Genomic DNA, 15388 nt, shown 5'->3' on the forward strand with positions numbered 1-15388 from the left:
AACAAACAGTGGTGTGCAGCAGGTTTTCTTTAGGTTGAATGGATTTTCGCCAACGTTCTGTAAAGACTGTCCAACTTTGCAACAGCAGCTAGAAAGAACACAACTGTGGGTGAAGCAGGGATGGATGAGCTGGTAGAGAGGCTCAGTACATCACCTCCTGAATACTCAGCACAGGAGCTCCCGCTGCCGATCACTTTCCCAGACTGCTCCAGCCCAACAATGACTCTTCATTAGTCGCTCATGCTATCCCTTTAATCCTTCCTTTCAAGTGGCAGTTTTGGGCTGGAGCCGAGACTCCGCCCCCACACAGCATGACCTGGGCTCTCTCATGCAGCAGGATTTGTTGCCAAGCCAGCTAACTTCTAGCTTAGCTTGATCTTTTTGTTTCATGACTGTGGATCACTTTATTGGGCTCGTTCAGCTGTGCTGCACACCTAAAGTCCAGGTTCGGCATTTCAGATACCATATAAACAGCTCTCGGACTAATAAGGGTCAAACATCTGACCAATTAAGACGGAGGCCGACCCCTCCGGTCCTTTCTGGGGTCATTATGTGTTGTTTGTCTTTATGTGACGTTTGTAAAACAGCACTTTTTAGTGGAGTCATACTACAGTGATATGAAGAGTATAACTGGCATTGCTGTTTACTGTTACAAATGCTTTACATTCTGCATAATAATGTGGCAGAATGATTTCAACACAGCACTGAAAAATTAACATTAAAATTAACGTCTGAAGCTTTTTTTTGCCCAGGATTTAGAACCACCGTCAATGGTCAAAACTAGGCATTTGTTCAGCCTATCAGGATTAAGAGGGTGGGGCTTATGCTATTTAGGCACCCAAGCTCAAATGATTTGATGTTTTTGCAAATAAACCAACACGGCAATTTTTAAACTGTATTGTTCTAGAAGTTTTATGCACTATTACAGTTTTATATTAGTTATAAGAGAATAAGATTTCTCTAATATCTGATGCATTTAATAATCTGTTCTGGTGTTTATGTTGTCTCGTTATCTCATCAGGGTACCAGTAAAGCTCCTGATATTTCTGTAAATGCATGTTTGGACCACGCAGCTCGAGGAACTGTTTACATCACTGTATTTTCCAGAACGTATTATTCATAAGCATCAATAAAGCAACATTCTGGATACTGACGAGCAAGTCAGACACAACACAGAAAAAAAAAGTGTTAAAAATCCCCCATGTGGACACAGTCCACTGTTTGGACTGGCAATGTTAGTGTTTTCTTGCTGCTCCCCCATTAAATTTACAGGCCGAAAGACTAGTTTTCACCCAAACTCACTGATGCACTGAAATTTATTCCCGTCCAGATACACAGCTTCTTAATATTTTAGGTAGATGTCACATTTTGTTGAGGAAAGAAAGTTTTTAAACGCTGCTGCTCGCCATACTAGCACAAATCCATATTAAACTCTATCCAAATGGAGAACGGTGGGCGCTTTATCTCAACCATTTATTTGGCCTTGTGTGGTAGAACGGGTTTGTAGAAAATACAACCCACTATAAACTCACAGCTTCCAGTGGCATGTTTTTGCCATCTGATTGCGCAAGTTGAAAAACTAAAAATATTGTTTTTAAAAATTGAAAAATGTTTTCATAAGTCTGGTTGTAAACTAATCTAAACTAAACAGGGCTTAATCAACAAACAGTTCCCTACAGCCTAGGTTACTGAATATATAAATGGGGCAGTCATGGGCTGGACGTTAGGGAAACAGCCTTGTGACCGGAAGGTTGCCAGTTTGATCCCCTGAGCCAACAGTTCATGACTGAAGTGCCCTTGAGCAAGGCACCTAACCCCCAAATGCTCCCCGGGTGCCGTGGATAGGGCTGCCCACTGCTCCGGGCAAGTATGCTCACTGCCCCCTAGTGTATGTGTGTTCACTAGTGTGTCACTGCACGGATGGGTAAAATGCGGAGGTCTAATTCCTCTGTGTGCAAAGCACAGTTGGCCAATGGTTCTGAATTCTGATATCTGAAAAAGGAATTATTGTGCATAATCCAGGCTTTTCCAATACCATGTGCCGATAATTCTCTGATGCAAACAATCCAGAAAATCTATGAGAAGGAACAGCGCTATACAGCTAATTAAGACACGGTCAGGGTAATGGCTTTCTTTGCAACTGCTCTTAACCCTAAATTCCTAAAGCTCAATAAGAACACAGTTTAGTCCACTGTGAAGTTTCCTGAGATCTCAGCACTCAGGCACTGCAACACCATTTGAAAATGTCCTGTTTAATCATTTGCATCATTCATTATACATTAAACAGTAAATAAAGAAATGAAACAGCAATTCATCCAGATGGACGAATCACAGTCTTTGTCATTAAGATCCAATTCTGAGTGTTGGAGCATTTTTACCCCCATAAAACTGAAAACTGGAGGATTGTGTCTGAGCCCCTGCTGGGTGCCCTCAAGCCGTGGTACATCCCAGTGAAAACAGCACATCCATCATTGTTAGTCCTCTCTCAGCGTGTGAGAAATTCAGTCTGCTTTGGGCCAAAAAGGGACATTCCTGTGGGTACTCATGCGCTGCCTCTTCAAATCCTTACAGACAGAAGACCTATTCCCCTATTCTCCCGAGTCCTATTTCCTATTATCACAATTAATGACATTCTAAACTATTAAATAAACCTCTTTTATCCTGACAACAAAATATACTCTTCACCAGAACACAGTAGATGTGCATTACCTAGCAGATGCTAATCAGTGACTATAGTCTAAGGATGGGCAATATATCAAAAATAACATCATACTTGAAAGTATCTTCAAAAATACACGATGTTTGCAAACCTGATGCTGCAATTAAAAGGCTGCGGTATTTATTTTTACATTAACAAATGGGAAAATAAACTACTTAAGAAGGAACCAAAGAAAAAATTAGTCTCGAGTTGCTTTCTCGCAGTAAATCTTAGTAGCTCTCAATATATGGACACAGTTTGAGCTCAAATAAACAAACATTACTCACCACCACATAGCACCAGCGTTTCGTAAGACCCCCGATGTGTCTCAGAAAAAGTGTTTTGTTTTACTCAAATGCATTTGCGTCAACCCATGAAAACTCACATTCCTTTTGACGCAATATAAACATACAGTTGTGAACAATAATGACTGCGGAACATAAATGCAATCAAGCAAATTTATTGCTGTTACGCGATTATGTAATAATCTAAGAACAGTATTGCAGTAATGACGACACATCACTGCAGCCAAACTGCAGGCAAAGTTATACATGAAACGTTGGAAATGAAATGTTTTACCTATTTACCACATTAAACGTTGATGATCCTGTCCTCTGAAATTTCACAAGTTTTGTGTGTTGAGTAAGAGTTGAGTGGTGAGTCACTCAACATAAGACTCAACTCCCCTTTTCTGTCTAGACCAGGGATCGGCAATATGAAGCTCCAGAGTTGCATGCGGCTCTTTTACTGCCCTGTTGCGGCTCCACAGCAGAATTAGATTCATAGGTAAAAATAAAATAATCCTCCTTTGCAGTGAAATAAAGCTCTGCTAATTGTTCAACACAGTTTTAACAGTAAATGATCTTCAACACTGGAGTTAATGTAGCTTATAACTGTTAATTCACTCATTAACCCTGGACACTGGTGCGCAGACTGCTGGTCACATAGCAACACAGACAACAATCTCGCCTAGCTACAGTAGCTATCAAAAGAGAAAAATTTAATGGGAATGGACTTATGGATTATGGAATGGATTTATAATCACTCTAGCTGGTTTCTGATACGTTTAATATGCAACAAGAAACTCACAAACACTAAAAATTTGCAAAGCTGAATTTAGCTTCTCGTTTGAAATTTTTCAGTTTCACCTTGAACAGTGCAGCAGTTACATTCAGCCACTGGCACCATTTAAGATGGAATGAGAAAATCTGAACAAGAAGCTGGCGAATGAGAAGCGACTTCAGCCTCGTAAAAAGTCAAGCGTTGACAGACATTTTACTAGAAACTAACGTTCCACTTTTGCAGAAAAGTTTCCTGCCGGAGATGTGAGAAAAGCAGCTATAGCTGAGCTAAAGCTTAAAGCAGAGCAAAGTAAGTCTGTGTTTTTTGTGTTTATTTTTTTTTAGTCTATACTAGTACATCAGCACATACTGAGACATAGTTATAGCCAAGATGGTAAAATGGACATAAAATGTTGTGGCTCCCAAGGTGGATTGATTTTTGTTGAAAGAACAAAATGGCTCTTCTTAATATTTGGGTTGCGACCCCTGGTCTAGACATACACATCTTGTAATTTATTAGTCTAGCAGCAACAAAATATCGTCCTCAACTATCACACAGAAATGCAAAAAACTGCTTAATGATCACAGCAGGCCAGGCCGATTTTGTAACAGGGTTATCCACTACGCAGTCCAACCGCATTAAGGGTTGCATTATTGCTCGGGTCTTCCACTAATTGGGCTTTACACGCTCATACTCAGCAATAATTCATATGGATTTATTCAAAGTGGAAAACTCACCAATCTGGTTGTACATTTTGAAGGCAATGTCGAACTGAAGGATGACCAGTATGAACTGGAACCAGGGACTCATCTCTTTGTTAGGCATAGGAATGTGCACAGCGAAGACGATGTTGTTGGCCTCGATCCTCTTGGCCGTGGCCTCATCAAAGTCTCTGATTTTATGACACTGGTTTGGACCCCAGGGCATGAACCACTTGCTCTGAGAATGGCTTTTCGCGTTGTCCACACACTTTGTGGCCATGTAGTGGATGGCAGTGGTGGGACTGGGAGCTGCAGAAGGAAAAGAAATTAAACTTAATCCTTAATGTATCAATATAGCTGAACAGAAGTGATTTACAATAAGTCAGGGAATCCACAGGTGAAATTCAAAACTATAAAAACATTAAGTGTAGTCTTCGTTCTGCTCACGGTAAATGAGCCTGAGCCTGATGGTGGGCAAACACATGAACTTTGGACATAGCTGCAATACAAAAGTTGGTGTACAATTTATTTTTTTCTAATGCTAATAACATCTAATACTGTGATCTTGTGAAATATTTGGAAGATACTGTAATAGAATTCTCTCAGCACCACCCAGCACTAAATCTATACCACCTGTTAAAAGAGAGCGCTGAACCCAATGAGACAGCACGACCCGTCTGAAAGCAGGGAGTCATTAGCACAATAAAGCAGGGCTGCTTCTCCTCTGGCATTGAGGAGGCCGGTCACTGCACTGTGAAGTGCCTGTTAATACAACTCTTCCTGGATCACCAATCACACCTGAAGTCTATAAACCTCCAGGAAGCAGGAGATAATGGGAAACAGCTCATGTGCCAGAGGCTCAAACATGACAGTCAAAGCAGCCTGGAGGGAACTTTCCAGAACATTCAACATCCTCTTTAACAAACATAAAGCACCCAACGAACGACGCATTCTGCACAGTTAAATGGTAAACAAATGTAAACAAAATGCTCAATTCTAGAGAAACATGCCGAGTCAGAATCTGTTCACAGTGGTGGTGATAGGAACCAGACGTCCACCTCTAAAAGCTCCCTCACAGAAAGTTCCTACATGAAATGGTTATGAATTCACTGCCTGATGACTGAGACACTGTTTTATGATAGTTCTGAGAGGATTTTGAACCACATTTTATTAAATATTTATTTAATCATCATCATAGTAAATAAAATGTCTATATTTGTGTTGTAGTCATGGTGAGTCTCTACAATCAACCATCGCACACCAAACCACTCTAAATGAGTTTTGTTAGATTTGTTATATTCTTCTTAATTCCTATCCAGATTAATTTAGTCACAATTTCTTTGGTTTGTGTTTCGGTACTGGCAGATATGTTCATGAAAGACATCGAATTTCGAATTTCAGAACTGTTGTATTGGTGCATCCCCTTTGAAAAAACATTTGTTCCAAGGGTAAAGAGCCAAAAAACTGCACACCAGTGTATTTTATAGTGGTGTGCATTGATCTGAAGGCGTCAATTCAGCTGCATCGATGTCAGAACACACCTATAAACTAAAAACTATATTCTTATTATCTATAATCATATTCTTATTGTCCATAACTGACCACTGTGTAAATGGTTTCTCCATTTATATTTCTGTATCCAATGTATATTTAGTAGTAATTCTAATGCACTAAAAAGCTTGACCACAAGTTGATTTTACTATTGTTATCCCAGGTGGTTGCTAAGACATCATGATGCGCTGAATCATTTCCTAAACAAGCATAATCAACTGAAAGTGAGGTCACTGTTTTAATGAGTGATGTACCAAAATGGAAATTCTTGGCCAAAATCACACTGGACTGAAATCTAAAACCTAAAAATGCTGACAACAAATAAACAGAAGGGGAAGTTTATGAACAAACTAAGTCGACTTGACAAAGCAGTTGCCATGGCATCCCAGATGGTTGCTTAGGTGTTGCTTGGCCATAGCTATGGTATTTCAGGTGGTTGCTAAGGTGTTACTGTGTTGTCCCAAATGATTGCTAAGACAGTGCTAGGTCATTGCTATGGTATTCCAGTTGGTTGCTAAGGTGTTGCTAGGCCATAGGTATGGTATTCCAGGTGGTTGCCAAGTCATTAAGGCTGTTGTGATTTTTCTTAACATTCATTTCCTAACTACATGTGAACAAATTCTGAATGAAAACGTTATAGTGCAGTATGTGTATCTGCGATTGGTCCCAAAAGCACAAGCACATTATTCCTATATAGGCACTACAATCGTGCAAAGTTTTGTGCTTTTAGCTCAAAAACTGAAGCCCATGAAAAAAATGGTATAAAAAGTAGATTAATAAAACAAAGAACAGCAAGTTGGCTTTGTCAAACCTCTTGATATGTGGTGTGATTAGACATTGTCTGATATTCTCCATAGAAACCATAAAATAGTTCCACATAGCCAACATTTTTTCTGTTTACCTGCTGCTCAAAGTCTTTATATACATCTGTACTGACCAGCACAGGAGAGTAAACAAAAACAGTGTTTCTAATACTGTTGCTTGTTTTTTTATTGTTTTTTTATTGTTTTTACAATCAACATGATTTATAAAGGCACAGATGAATTCCGATTTAATATTTTTTTAAAACAAAATAGTTACAAAATAGTTTTTTTTTATTTTTAGTTAAGATTTCTGGCCAAAAACTGCTCAAAGACAGCACTTTCAGTTTTCGATTGATCCAGGTACGTTCTCTGTGAATGTCCCAAACTGCTAAGACAAACTAAATTAGCAATACTGAACCCCTCAGAGTTCGTGCATTCATTGACCCACAATCCTGGGAGCAAACACTCTCCAAATCTCCACCCCGAAGTGTCCGAAATAATAGAAGGCTTTCGGCCCAGTGACCTCATGCCGTGTTTAAGTTGTCCAATAACAGGGGAAGCGGCGAGCCTTTCTACTCAATTACCCTGGCTGCCACCGGCCACCGACCAAACACAAAGGAATCCCGCTTCATTAAATCAATCTCAGGCAAACAAGCTAATTTATCAGCCGCCATCCAACTTTCTGTGGAGACTGAAGGCGACTTCCTTCCTTCACAAAAAGAGACAGTAGACAGGCCTCAAAGTTAAAGGGGGGTTCCACCGAATTTTCAGAACAACTCAATCCTGGAGAACTAATTTAATGTTAAATGTGAAATGATGCATTGTAGAGAAATTTATTTACAGTGGTGGTGATCGGAACCAGGGGTTGCTATATCTACATCGCAAATATAGCCATTTTATTCATTATCCGAAACCAGTGAATCTACAATTATCTGAGTTTTTTGTGTAATAGTGAAATAGTCGTAAATGTGAAAGAAAAAAAAATTGGGTACATATCTCCATCATGCATACATATTTTAAAAATGTGTTTACGGGCAAAACTTTACCTCTAAATTTTGCGCATTACACAAGGTCACATTGGGGTGCACTTCACGCTCAGACGTCTGGTTCCTATCACCACTGTTATGAACGCCTCTGGTGAGTGTCTCTACAGCAGAGCATTTCACATCAAAACAGCCTGAATTACCTTATTAACATCTCTATCTTAATTATGCAGCAATTCTGACAAAAATTATAGAATTCTTCTTTAACTGAACACAGAGAGACACATTAGTGCATTCCAGCAATACTTAGTACTAGGGGTGGGCAATATGGCAAATATGTTATATCATGATACTTCAAGACATATCTCAGAAAAACAAATCCTAATGTGTATCATGAATAAGTTGGAACAGACAAAATAGAAACTGTAACGGCACATTTAAAACAGTCATAGTAATAATAATAATAATAGTAATAATAATAACAATAACAATAATAATAATAATAATAAACCTACTACAACGATTTTTATTCAATGTTTCGCAAACGGCACTCCAATTAAACAGGCCTAATTATGCTCTCTTTGGTGTTCTTTAACCCTCTACTGCGCACAATATGAAAGCAATTAAAAGTACATTTAAAAAATATTCAATTCACTTTTCACTGGTGAGACCTGGCTTGTGGCTGGCCAAATCCATTCCATTGTCACACAATGTTGCTTCTAGGCAACAAACATATTTCTGCTAGTTCTCATAACAAAAAAAGTGATACTGAATGTTGAAAAGAGGTATAAAAGCATAGACAGCATGACTAATTACATGCTTTTTATTGACATAAACTCTTCCCCTTATTGTTAACCCTATTGCATAATGTTATCATAAAGTGAGGAAAATGGGTTTGTTGCCTTGAGGCAACATTGTGCAATAGAGGGTTAAGCACTAACAGTACCCATAATGTGTTCAGAAAAGTGTATCATGACATAATTTATCACAATAACAGTAAAATATATTCATATTGTTCACCCCTTCTTAATACTTCTACTATACTATTATTTCACAATTTGCTGGTTTATTAAGTTAAAGTGAAATAAATGAAAAGTGAAGGATTCCCAGATCCTCCGGTGATGCAACGAAACCCAAAAGATTCCGAACAGCCACAGGACACGAGAGGTTTCTGACAGCTCCCAGTCCTCTAACGAGGTACTGTAGGAACTCAAGCTGGAGATCTGAGAGGAGAACAGATCTGAAAAGTGCCTTGAGGGGCATAAGAGAAAGAAAGGAGGAGAAGGAAAAAGGAGGGGGGGAGCTTTTGTCTGGCAGAGGTGAGATCAGACTGAAGTTTCTGAGATTTGGTTAACCATTTAGTGGGTGAAGGCTCAGCAGTATAAGCTAGAAGCTGCTGTTGTTGCCTCTCCAGTCTGGCTAGTTGTGGGAAATATGAGGTCAATAAAGGACTTTCTGAATGTATACAACGTATTTTAGTCCATGTTTAACGTCCTAGCCTGGCAAACAGCAGCTCTAGTGGTGGAGCTGAGGGAACTTCCATACTTCCATGTTTGCATGTGTAGGTTGGAGTTCAGGAAGAAAGCAGTGCAGAAATGAATCAGAGCAAAGAAGACGAGAAACTTTAAAACGAGCACCAAAGGGGGTGTCAGTGAAGAGTTAAGGGTACAGTGAGTAAAAATCACCCAGTTAGCAAAAGCAGTAACTTTTACGAGGCTGTGTTTGGCCTCTGTTTGGAATTCCTCCGTTCCACCTTAAATGGTGCAGTAGTTACAATGTGGCGCCTGAGGCGCCACAATGTAACTGCTGCACCATTTAAGGTGGAACGGAAAAATTCCAACAAGAAGCCAACTTGAGCCCATTGTAACTTTTTTTTCTCCCTCAATTCCAGAAAGATCTCTCGGTAGGCCAACTCTGTGTTGTGTTTAAAGCCATCTACACTTCATCTGGAGCTCATGGAACATTATTCGCAGAGGTGAAAAGCGCGCAAAGCGAACAAAAGAGCCCAAAAATAGCCAACAAACTACTCACCAATCAGCCCTCCGACCATGAACGAAAACGCCTGGAATAAAAGCAAGATAACTCCAACGATCACCAACTTCTTGGTGCTCATGTTCTCGATAATCGCCCCGGCCATGTTTACACGCGTAAATCCGTCGTGCACAGCGGCGGAAAAGAGGAGCAAAGTTAAACGACAGGGAAGAGAAAGAGAAGTAGCTGCATCCAGGTAGAAGAGACGAAGGAGTGAAGCAGGCAAAGCCTGCCTTTCTTTAAACCCGAGCTATAGGGGGAGGGACCACATGACCACCGGGCATCTGCACCATGGCACTGTTGGGGACCTTTAAGAGCCAAATTAGTGCACCATTGCATACATAGACAGTATATAACATTGCATTTACGCAGATCGTCGGCCTTCTGTTCGTTATGAGCGACACAAGAGACTAAGAGGGCAGATGAGAGGTGCTTTTAAAGGGGAACTCCGACGCCTTTTCAAAAATTCAGCGTAATTAAGTGTTTAAGAGGCAAACAAAGTCGTGCAGAGTGTTTGGTGTGAAATGCACCGTTCTGGAGAAATGAAGCAGTTAAGAATTGCTCACAGTGGTGGTGGTAGGAACCAGACGTCCGAAGCATTTTTAGGATTAAAAGCTACTGGCTTTGCTTTCTAATTTGCTTAATTGTTTCCAAACGAGGCCACTAGTTTTCTGTAGTGCACCTTTAGATCCCATGAGGAAACCAAATGAATGTAGAATTAGCCACCTGTTAAAGCATTAGGATCCTTTACATAGTGATATCAACCCAGTAAAAAAGCCAAAACACATTACAAAGCCTTTAGGAACCAACTGTTTTTCAGTATTTCTCTAAAAGCTAGCTAACTGAAAGCTATAATACAAAAAATCGGTTATGAATATGCTGTCGGATGTGTGAAACATTGTTTTACGATAGTTTTGAGATATATATATATATGTTACTATTTTGGAGATACGAGGATTTGTTCCAACAGCAGCGACAAATGTATGTATGTCTATCTTTCTATATATCTATAACATACTTTACTTTTAATGTAAGTCAATGGAACCAGAATTTTACCAAGTCATTTTGGGTCATTTCTTTTGGTCCATTCATCAACAGGTACTATAAACACACACACACACACACACACACACACACCACACACACACACCACAGGGCCAGTATCACAGAAAACCAACCACTGTTTTAATTAATGAGTTTGATCTAATATGTAAACATTGACAAAGTTTCAAAAAGTAACATTCACCTCTTTCTGGTCCGTTCAGTCCATAAAAGGAAACTAAGCTGGAAAAACAGCCCATTTTGAATTAATTGTTTTTGTGATGTCACACAAATGAACCTGGATAAATAGATCTGCCCACCCTAGCCTACAGCAGTTCAGCTCCGCCCTCTCCTATGGAAGTTAGAAAGTGTGTTTCAACCTGGACTGCTTTTTGAATGAGGCAGCCAATCAGAGCAGAGCTCATTTGCATATCCTAGTCTAAAGGCAGAGTAAAAAGACTATTTAATTGTGAGGGATAAAGAGGTCATATAAACATGAATTATGGCTGTTTTTGATACACAAAACCACACAAATGTCACATGTGGAGGTTAAAATAAAATACAAGAAAAATGGGCTACTGGCCCTTTAAGACTTGTATAGGAATCCAGTAGAAATTCCTTTAGCCTTCCTGTAGAAATTCCTGCAGTTTTCTTTCATAGGGTGTGATAAAGCCTGGATGTTTCTCCATCCTAAATAAGCAGCAGAGAAGGAGGCTGAGTGTCCTGGGTGCATGTGGCTAAAATTATGCTGTACTATTAATTTTTCACACAGTGCTTTAAGCTTGCAGAGGAGAACGCTCGGCCTAAGTGGTTAGTCAGCTGGCGTCTGCCCAGGCTGGGGACGTCCTTCACTTGAGCTCTGTGCAGAAACACCACAGCCTCACCACAGAGTGTGAACCCAAATGATCTTAACTGCAGCTCTCAGATAAACACATTTCTGAAGATTTATTTAGATTCTAACCACACAGAAAGTCTTTAATGGTGCAAGAAACAGATGAATGGAGTTTTTAGGAAAATCTGAGTCAAATAAGAGCCTAAAGGCTGAAAGCCCATTACAATATTATGATATATATTGCTGCCTACAGTAATATGGTAAACCTTTAGGTCTATACCTGCGATATTTCACTTTTATACCCATCAGATAGTGATTCTGTTTGGTTTGTATTCATTTCTCTTTGCACTTCAACAGTACTGTTAACTTCAGTCTCATACATCTGAAACATTTTCATATTTATCCATAATTCTGCTAATAATTCTATACGTACAATATGTACAGTCAGTCATTTAGAGTATCATGCAAAAGTCAGAGTTTACCCTTCATTCATTTAACCATCTACAGCACATTCTCCATCAATCTGAAACACCCTTTCATGATGTAAAGAACCATTTAAGCATGTAAATGGTTCTATACAGAACTCATAGAACCATTCTCTTCACTAAAGAACCCTTGAAGAACCATCTTTTTAATCCTTTAATCATGCTATGGGTTCTTTGAGCGTTCATGGTTCTATGTAAAACCAAAGAATCCTTAAAAAACATTATTTTTCTTCTTCTTCTGTGTAAATTTTCTGTTATTTTTTTTCTGATGGTGAGAAATGAACAACTTGTACTAAATGGCTGTTCTGAGTGTAAATTAAATCAATGAAGGCTGGTCTCTGACCTCTGCACAGTGCTGTATATGTGTTCTTACTCATTCGCTGGCTGAAAGCCTATAATCCAAACACTCATTCTGACAGATTTCACCCCTTTTCAGTTCGAATGCTGCTCTATTTAAAGCCTGTGATGACACTATTGGTGTCATTATCGCCTCTTCACTTTCTAGTGGGACGCCGTGTTGGTTTATATGTGAGCAGCAGTGCTCGTCACTGAAGTAACACTGCAGGCACCTGCAGGTCTTTTCACTCTGTGCAGTGACAGAATCCTTTGAAAACGTATCTGAATGAAGACTGATAGTTTATGATAAAAACAAATCAATAATTATGTTTACATGGAGCAGATGATCAGCATCCCGTGTCTTTCAGAACATTCCTGAAATTCCTGAGATTTCTCCAGGTTGAATTTCCAGCCAGTAGTTTCTTTGTATATGTTCTGGCTGGCTGGACTGATTAGTCATGTCTGAGAATTAGGAGGTGGTTTAAGTTGACAATGACAAAAAGCATCAGTAGACATGCTATTTCAAAGCGACAACAACGGTTGAGACAGGCACACCTATGAAAATCATACATGTTATTATAAGTTGTCTATGTGCCACTGCAGTCGCAACAAACCTTGTTTTTTTTTCATTTTTCAGTTTTTGACATAATTTGAAAATGCCTGTTGTCCTTTACATTGTGTATAAATTTCGTGATGAATGGACCAAAAGAAACGTCCCAAAATGACTTGAAAAATTCTGCTTCCATTGACTTCCATTAAAAGTAAAGCATGTTTTTTCTTTCTCCTGTAAAGTTACCAATTTGGAGATACAAGGTTTTGTTCCAACGAACACTGCACACACACACACACACACACACACACATACATATGTATGTATATATAATCTTTAATTATATCAATTTTTGTATGGGCATTTACAAGCCATTTGCTCGTATGGCCAATACCAGGTATTTATCGCCATCTGCTGGACGATAAAGTATCAACTAGACTTCTTTAAAGGGCCCGTATCAGTTAAAATCAAAATTTCCTCATTTTATGAAATAAATTAATTAAATGTACTACAGTTTTGGAATATACCATTCACTCTCTAGTCCATATGGAAAATAAACTTGCCCAAAACTATGCTAATGTTATATGAGGTGAAAATATGATCAATTATTATGGAAGTATCACAGAACACTATAGAAAACTTTTTATTTTATGTACTTTTTATACACTCTTAAAAAGGTGGTTCTTCAAGGGTTCTTTAATGAACAGAATTGTTCTATTTAGCCATTCATAAGCATGAGTTCTGTATAGAACCCTTGGCATGCTTAAATGGTTCTTTGCATGGTGACATGGTTCTTCAGATTGGTGGAGAATGTGTTGTATATGGTTCTATATAGAACCTTTTTTTTTGAAAATGATTCTGTAGCACCAAGAAGGGTTCTGCCACTGTTACAAGATCAAGCTTATAACAATAGAAGAACCCTTTTTGATGCTATTTAGAACCATATACAACACATTCTACATCAAACTGAAGAACCAGTTAAGCATGAAATGGTAATATAGAACTCATGGTTCTAAATAGAACCATTCCTTTTACTGAAGAACCCTTGAAGAGTGCAGTATTACAATAAATCTTTTTGGCAATATATATCCATAATTCTTTCGCACTCTTTTTAATATGAGAATACACACACACACACACACACACACACACACACACACACACATATATATATATATATATATATATATATATAGAGAGAGAGAGAGAGAGAGAGAGAGAGAGAGCATGGAATGTATGTGATGTCCATATATATGTCAATATATTCATATATGTGCAGATTTGTAGATAAAATATATTGTCAATTGTTAATATTTACATATACATGAAACATATATGGAAATACATTACAAACTCGACATATATTTTTAAAGATGATGTGAAATTGCTTTGCACGTGAGTGATAAGCCTTATATTGCTGTGCACCACTTCAAAAATAAAACGTACATAAAAAAAGCCTCCCCTGGTACTAAACACGCTGCAACACGACTGCATTTTCACTTTCCCTGCCTGAGAGAAGAGGAGAGAGAGAGATGGGTGTCTCTGGAGGACGAGTGAAGCCAAGTTCAGATGAGGAGAGCCATCAATCATGCAGCAGATTTACACCCGGAGAGGCACAGTGAAACCGCTCGAAAGGTCAGCGGCTGCAGAAACATCACCTCTTTAACATCTGAAGCTTCTGTTTGTGGTGCTGTTTGGCACAATGAGTTACTTCTGCATGTGTCTGCTGCGAGAGCTGACAGAACAGAGTGAGAAAGAAATATGGATCATTTACATAGACTGTATAACAGCACCACCATGTGGTCATACAACCACACAGAGCTATGTTCATGTATGTATATATGTATATAACATATTACTGTATAATACTGTAAATAACTGGGTTTATTGTATACAGATTTTAAAAGCTCTCTGCAAATATATACACAAACCAGCCACTTCATAAAGCCCACCTGCTTGTATCTACACTCATTGTCCATTTTATCAGCTCCGCTGACCATAAAGTAGCACTCTTCAGTGGTCAGGACCCCCACAGGACCCCCACAGAGCAGGTACTATTTAGGGTGGTGGATCATTCTCAGCTCTGCAGTGACACTGACGCGGTCGTAGTGTGTTAGTGTGTGTTGCATTCTGTGATGCATTCTAGAATATCTGTATATATTACTAGGTGTAACTATTTAATACAAGATTCAGGGATTAAATATTCTATATGTATATATTACTGTATATAACTTTATTACAGTGTTTAGTCATTAAGACATGCACTGTAAATATGTATATTACTATATACAACTATTATACAGTGTTCACAGACA

General features: G+C 38.8%; 1 protein-coding gene across 1 annotated transcript in view; it reads right to left on the reverse strand.

Annotated features, from left to right (window-relative positions):
• Positions 1-10072, reverse strand: part of wls (Wnt ligand secretion mediator) — a 37117-nt gene extending 27045 nt beyond the window's left edge. The window contains exons 1-2 of the mRNA XM_036556239.1: positions 9830-10072; positions 4498-4770 (exon numbers count right to left, since the gene is read on the reverse strand). Coding sequence (XP_036412132.1) covers positions 4498-4770; positions 9830-9935 — 379 coding nt within the window. The 5' untranslated portion in view covers positions 9936-10072. The remainder of the gene's footprint in view (positions 1-4497; positions 4771-9829) is intronic.
• Positions 10073-15388: the final 5316 nt, after the last annotated feature.

This window comes from Colossoma macropomum, unplaced genomic scaffold (assembly GCF_904425465.1).
Source record: "Colossoma macropomum unplaced genomic scaffold, Colossoma_macropomum, whole genome shotgun sequence".
Lineage (NCBI taxonomy): Eukaryota > Metazoa > Chordata > Actinopteri > Characiformes > Serrasalmidae > Colossoma > Colossoma macropomum.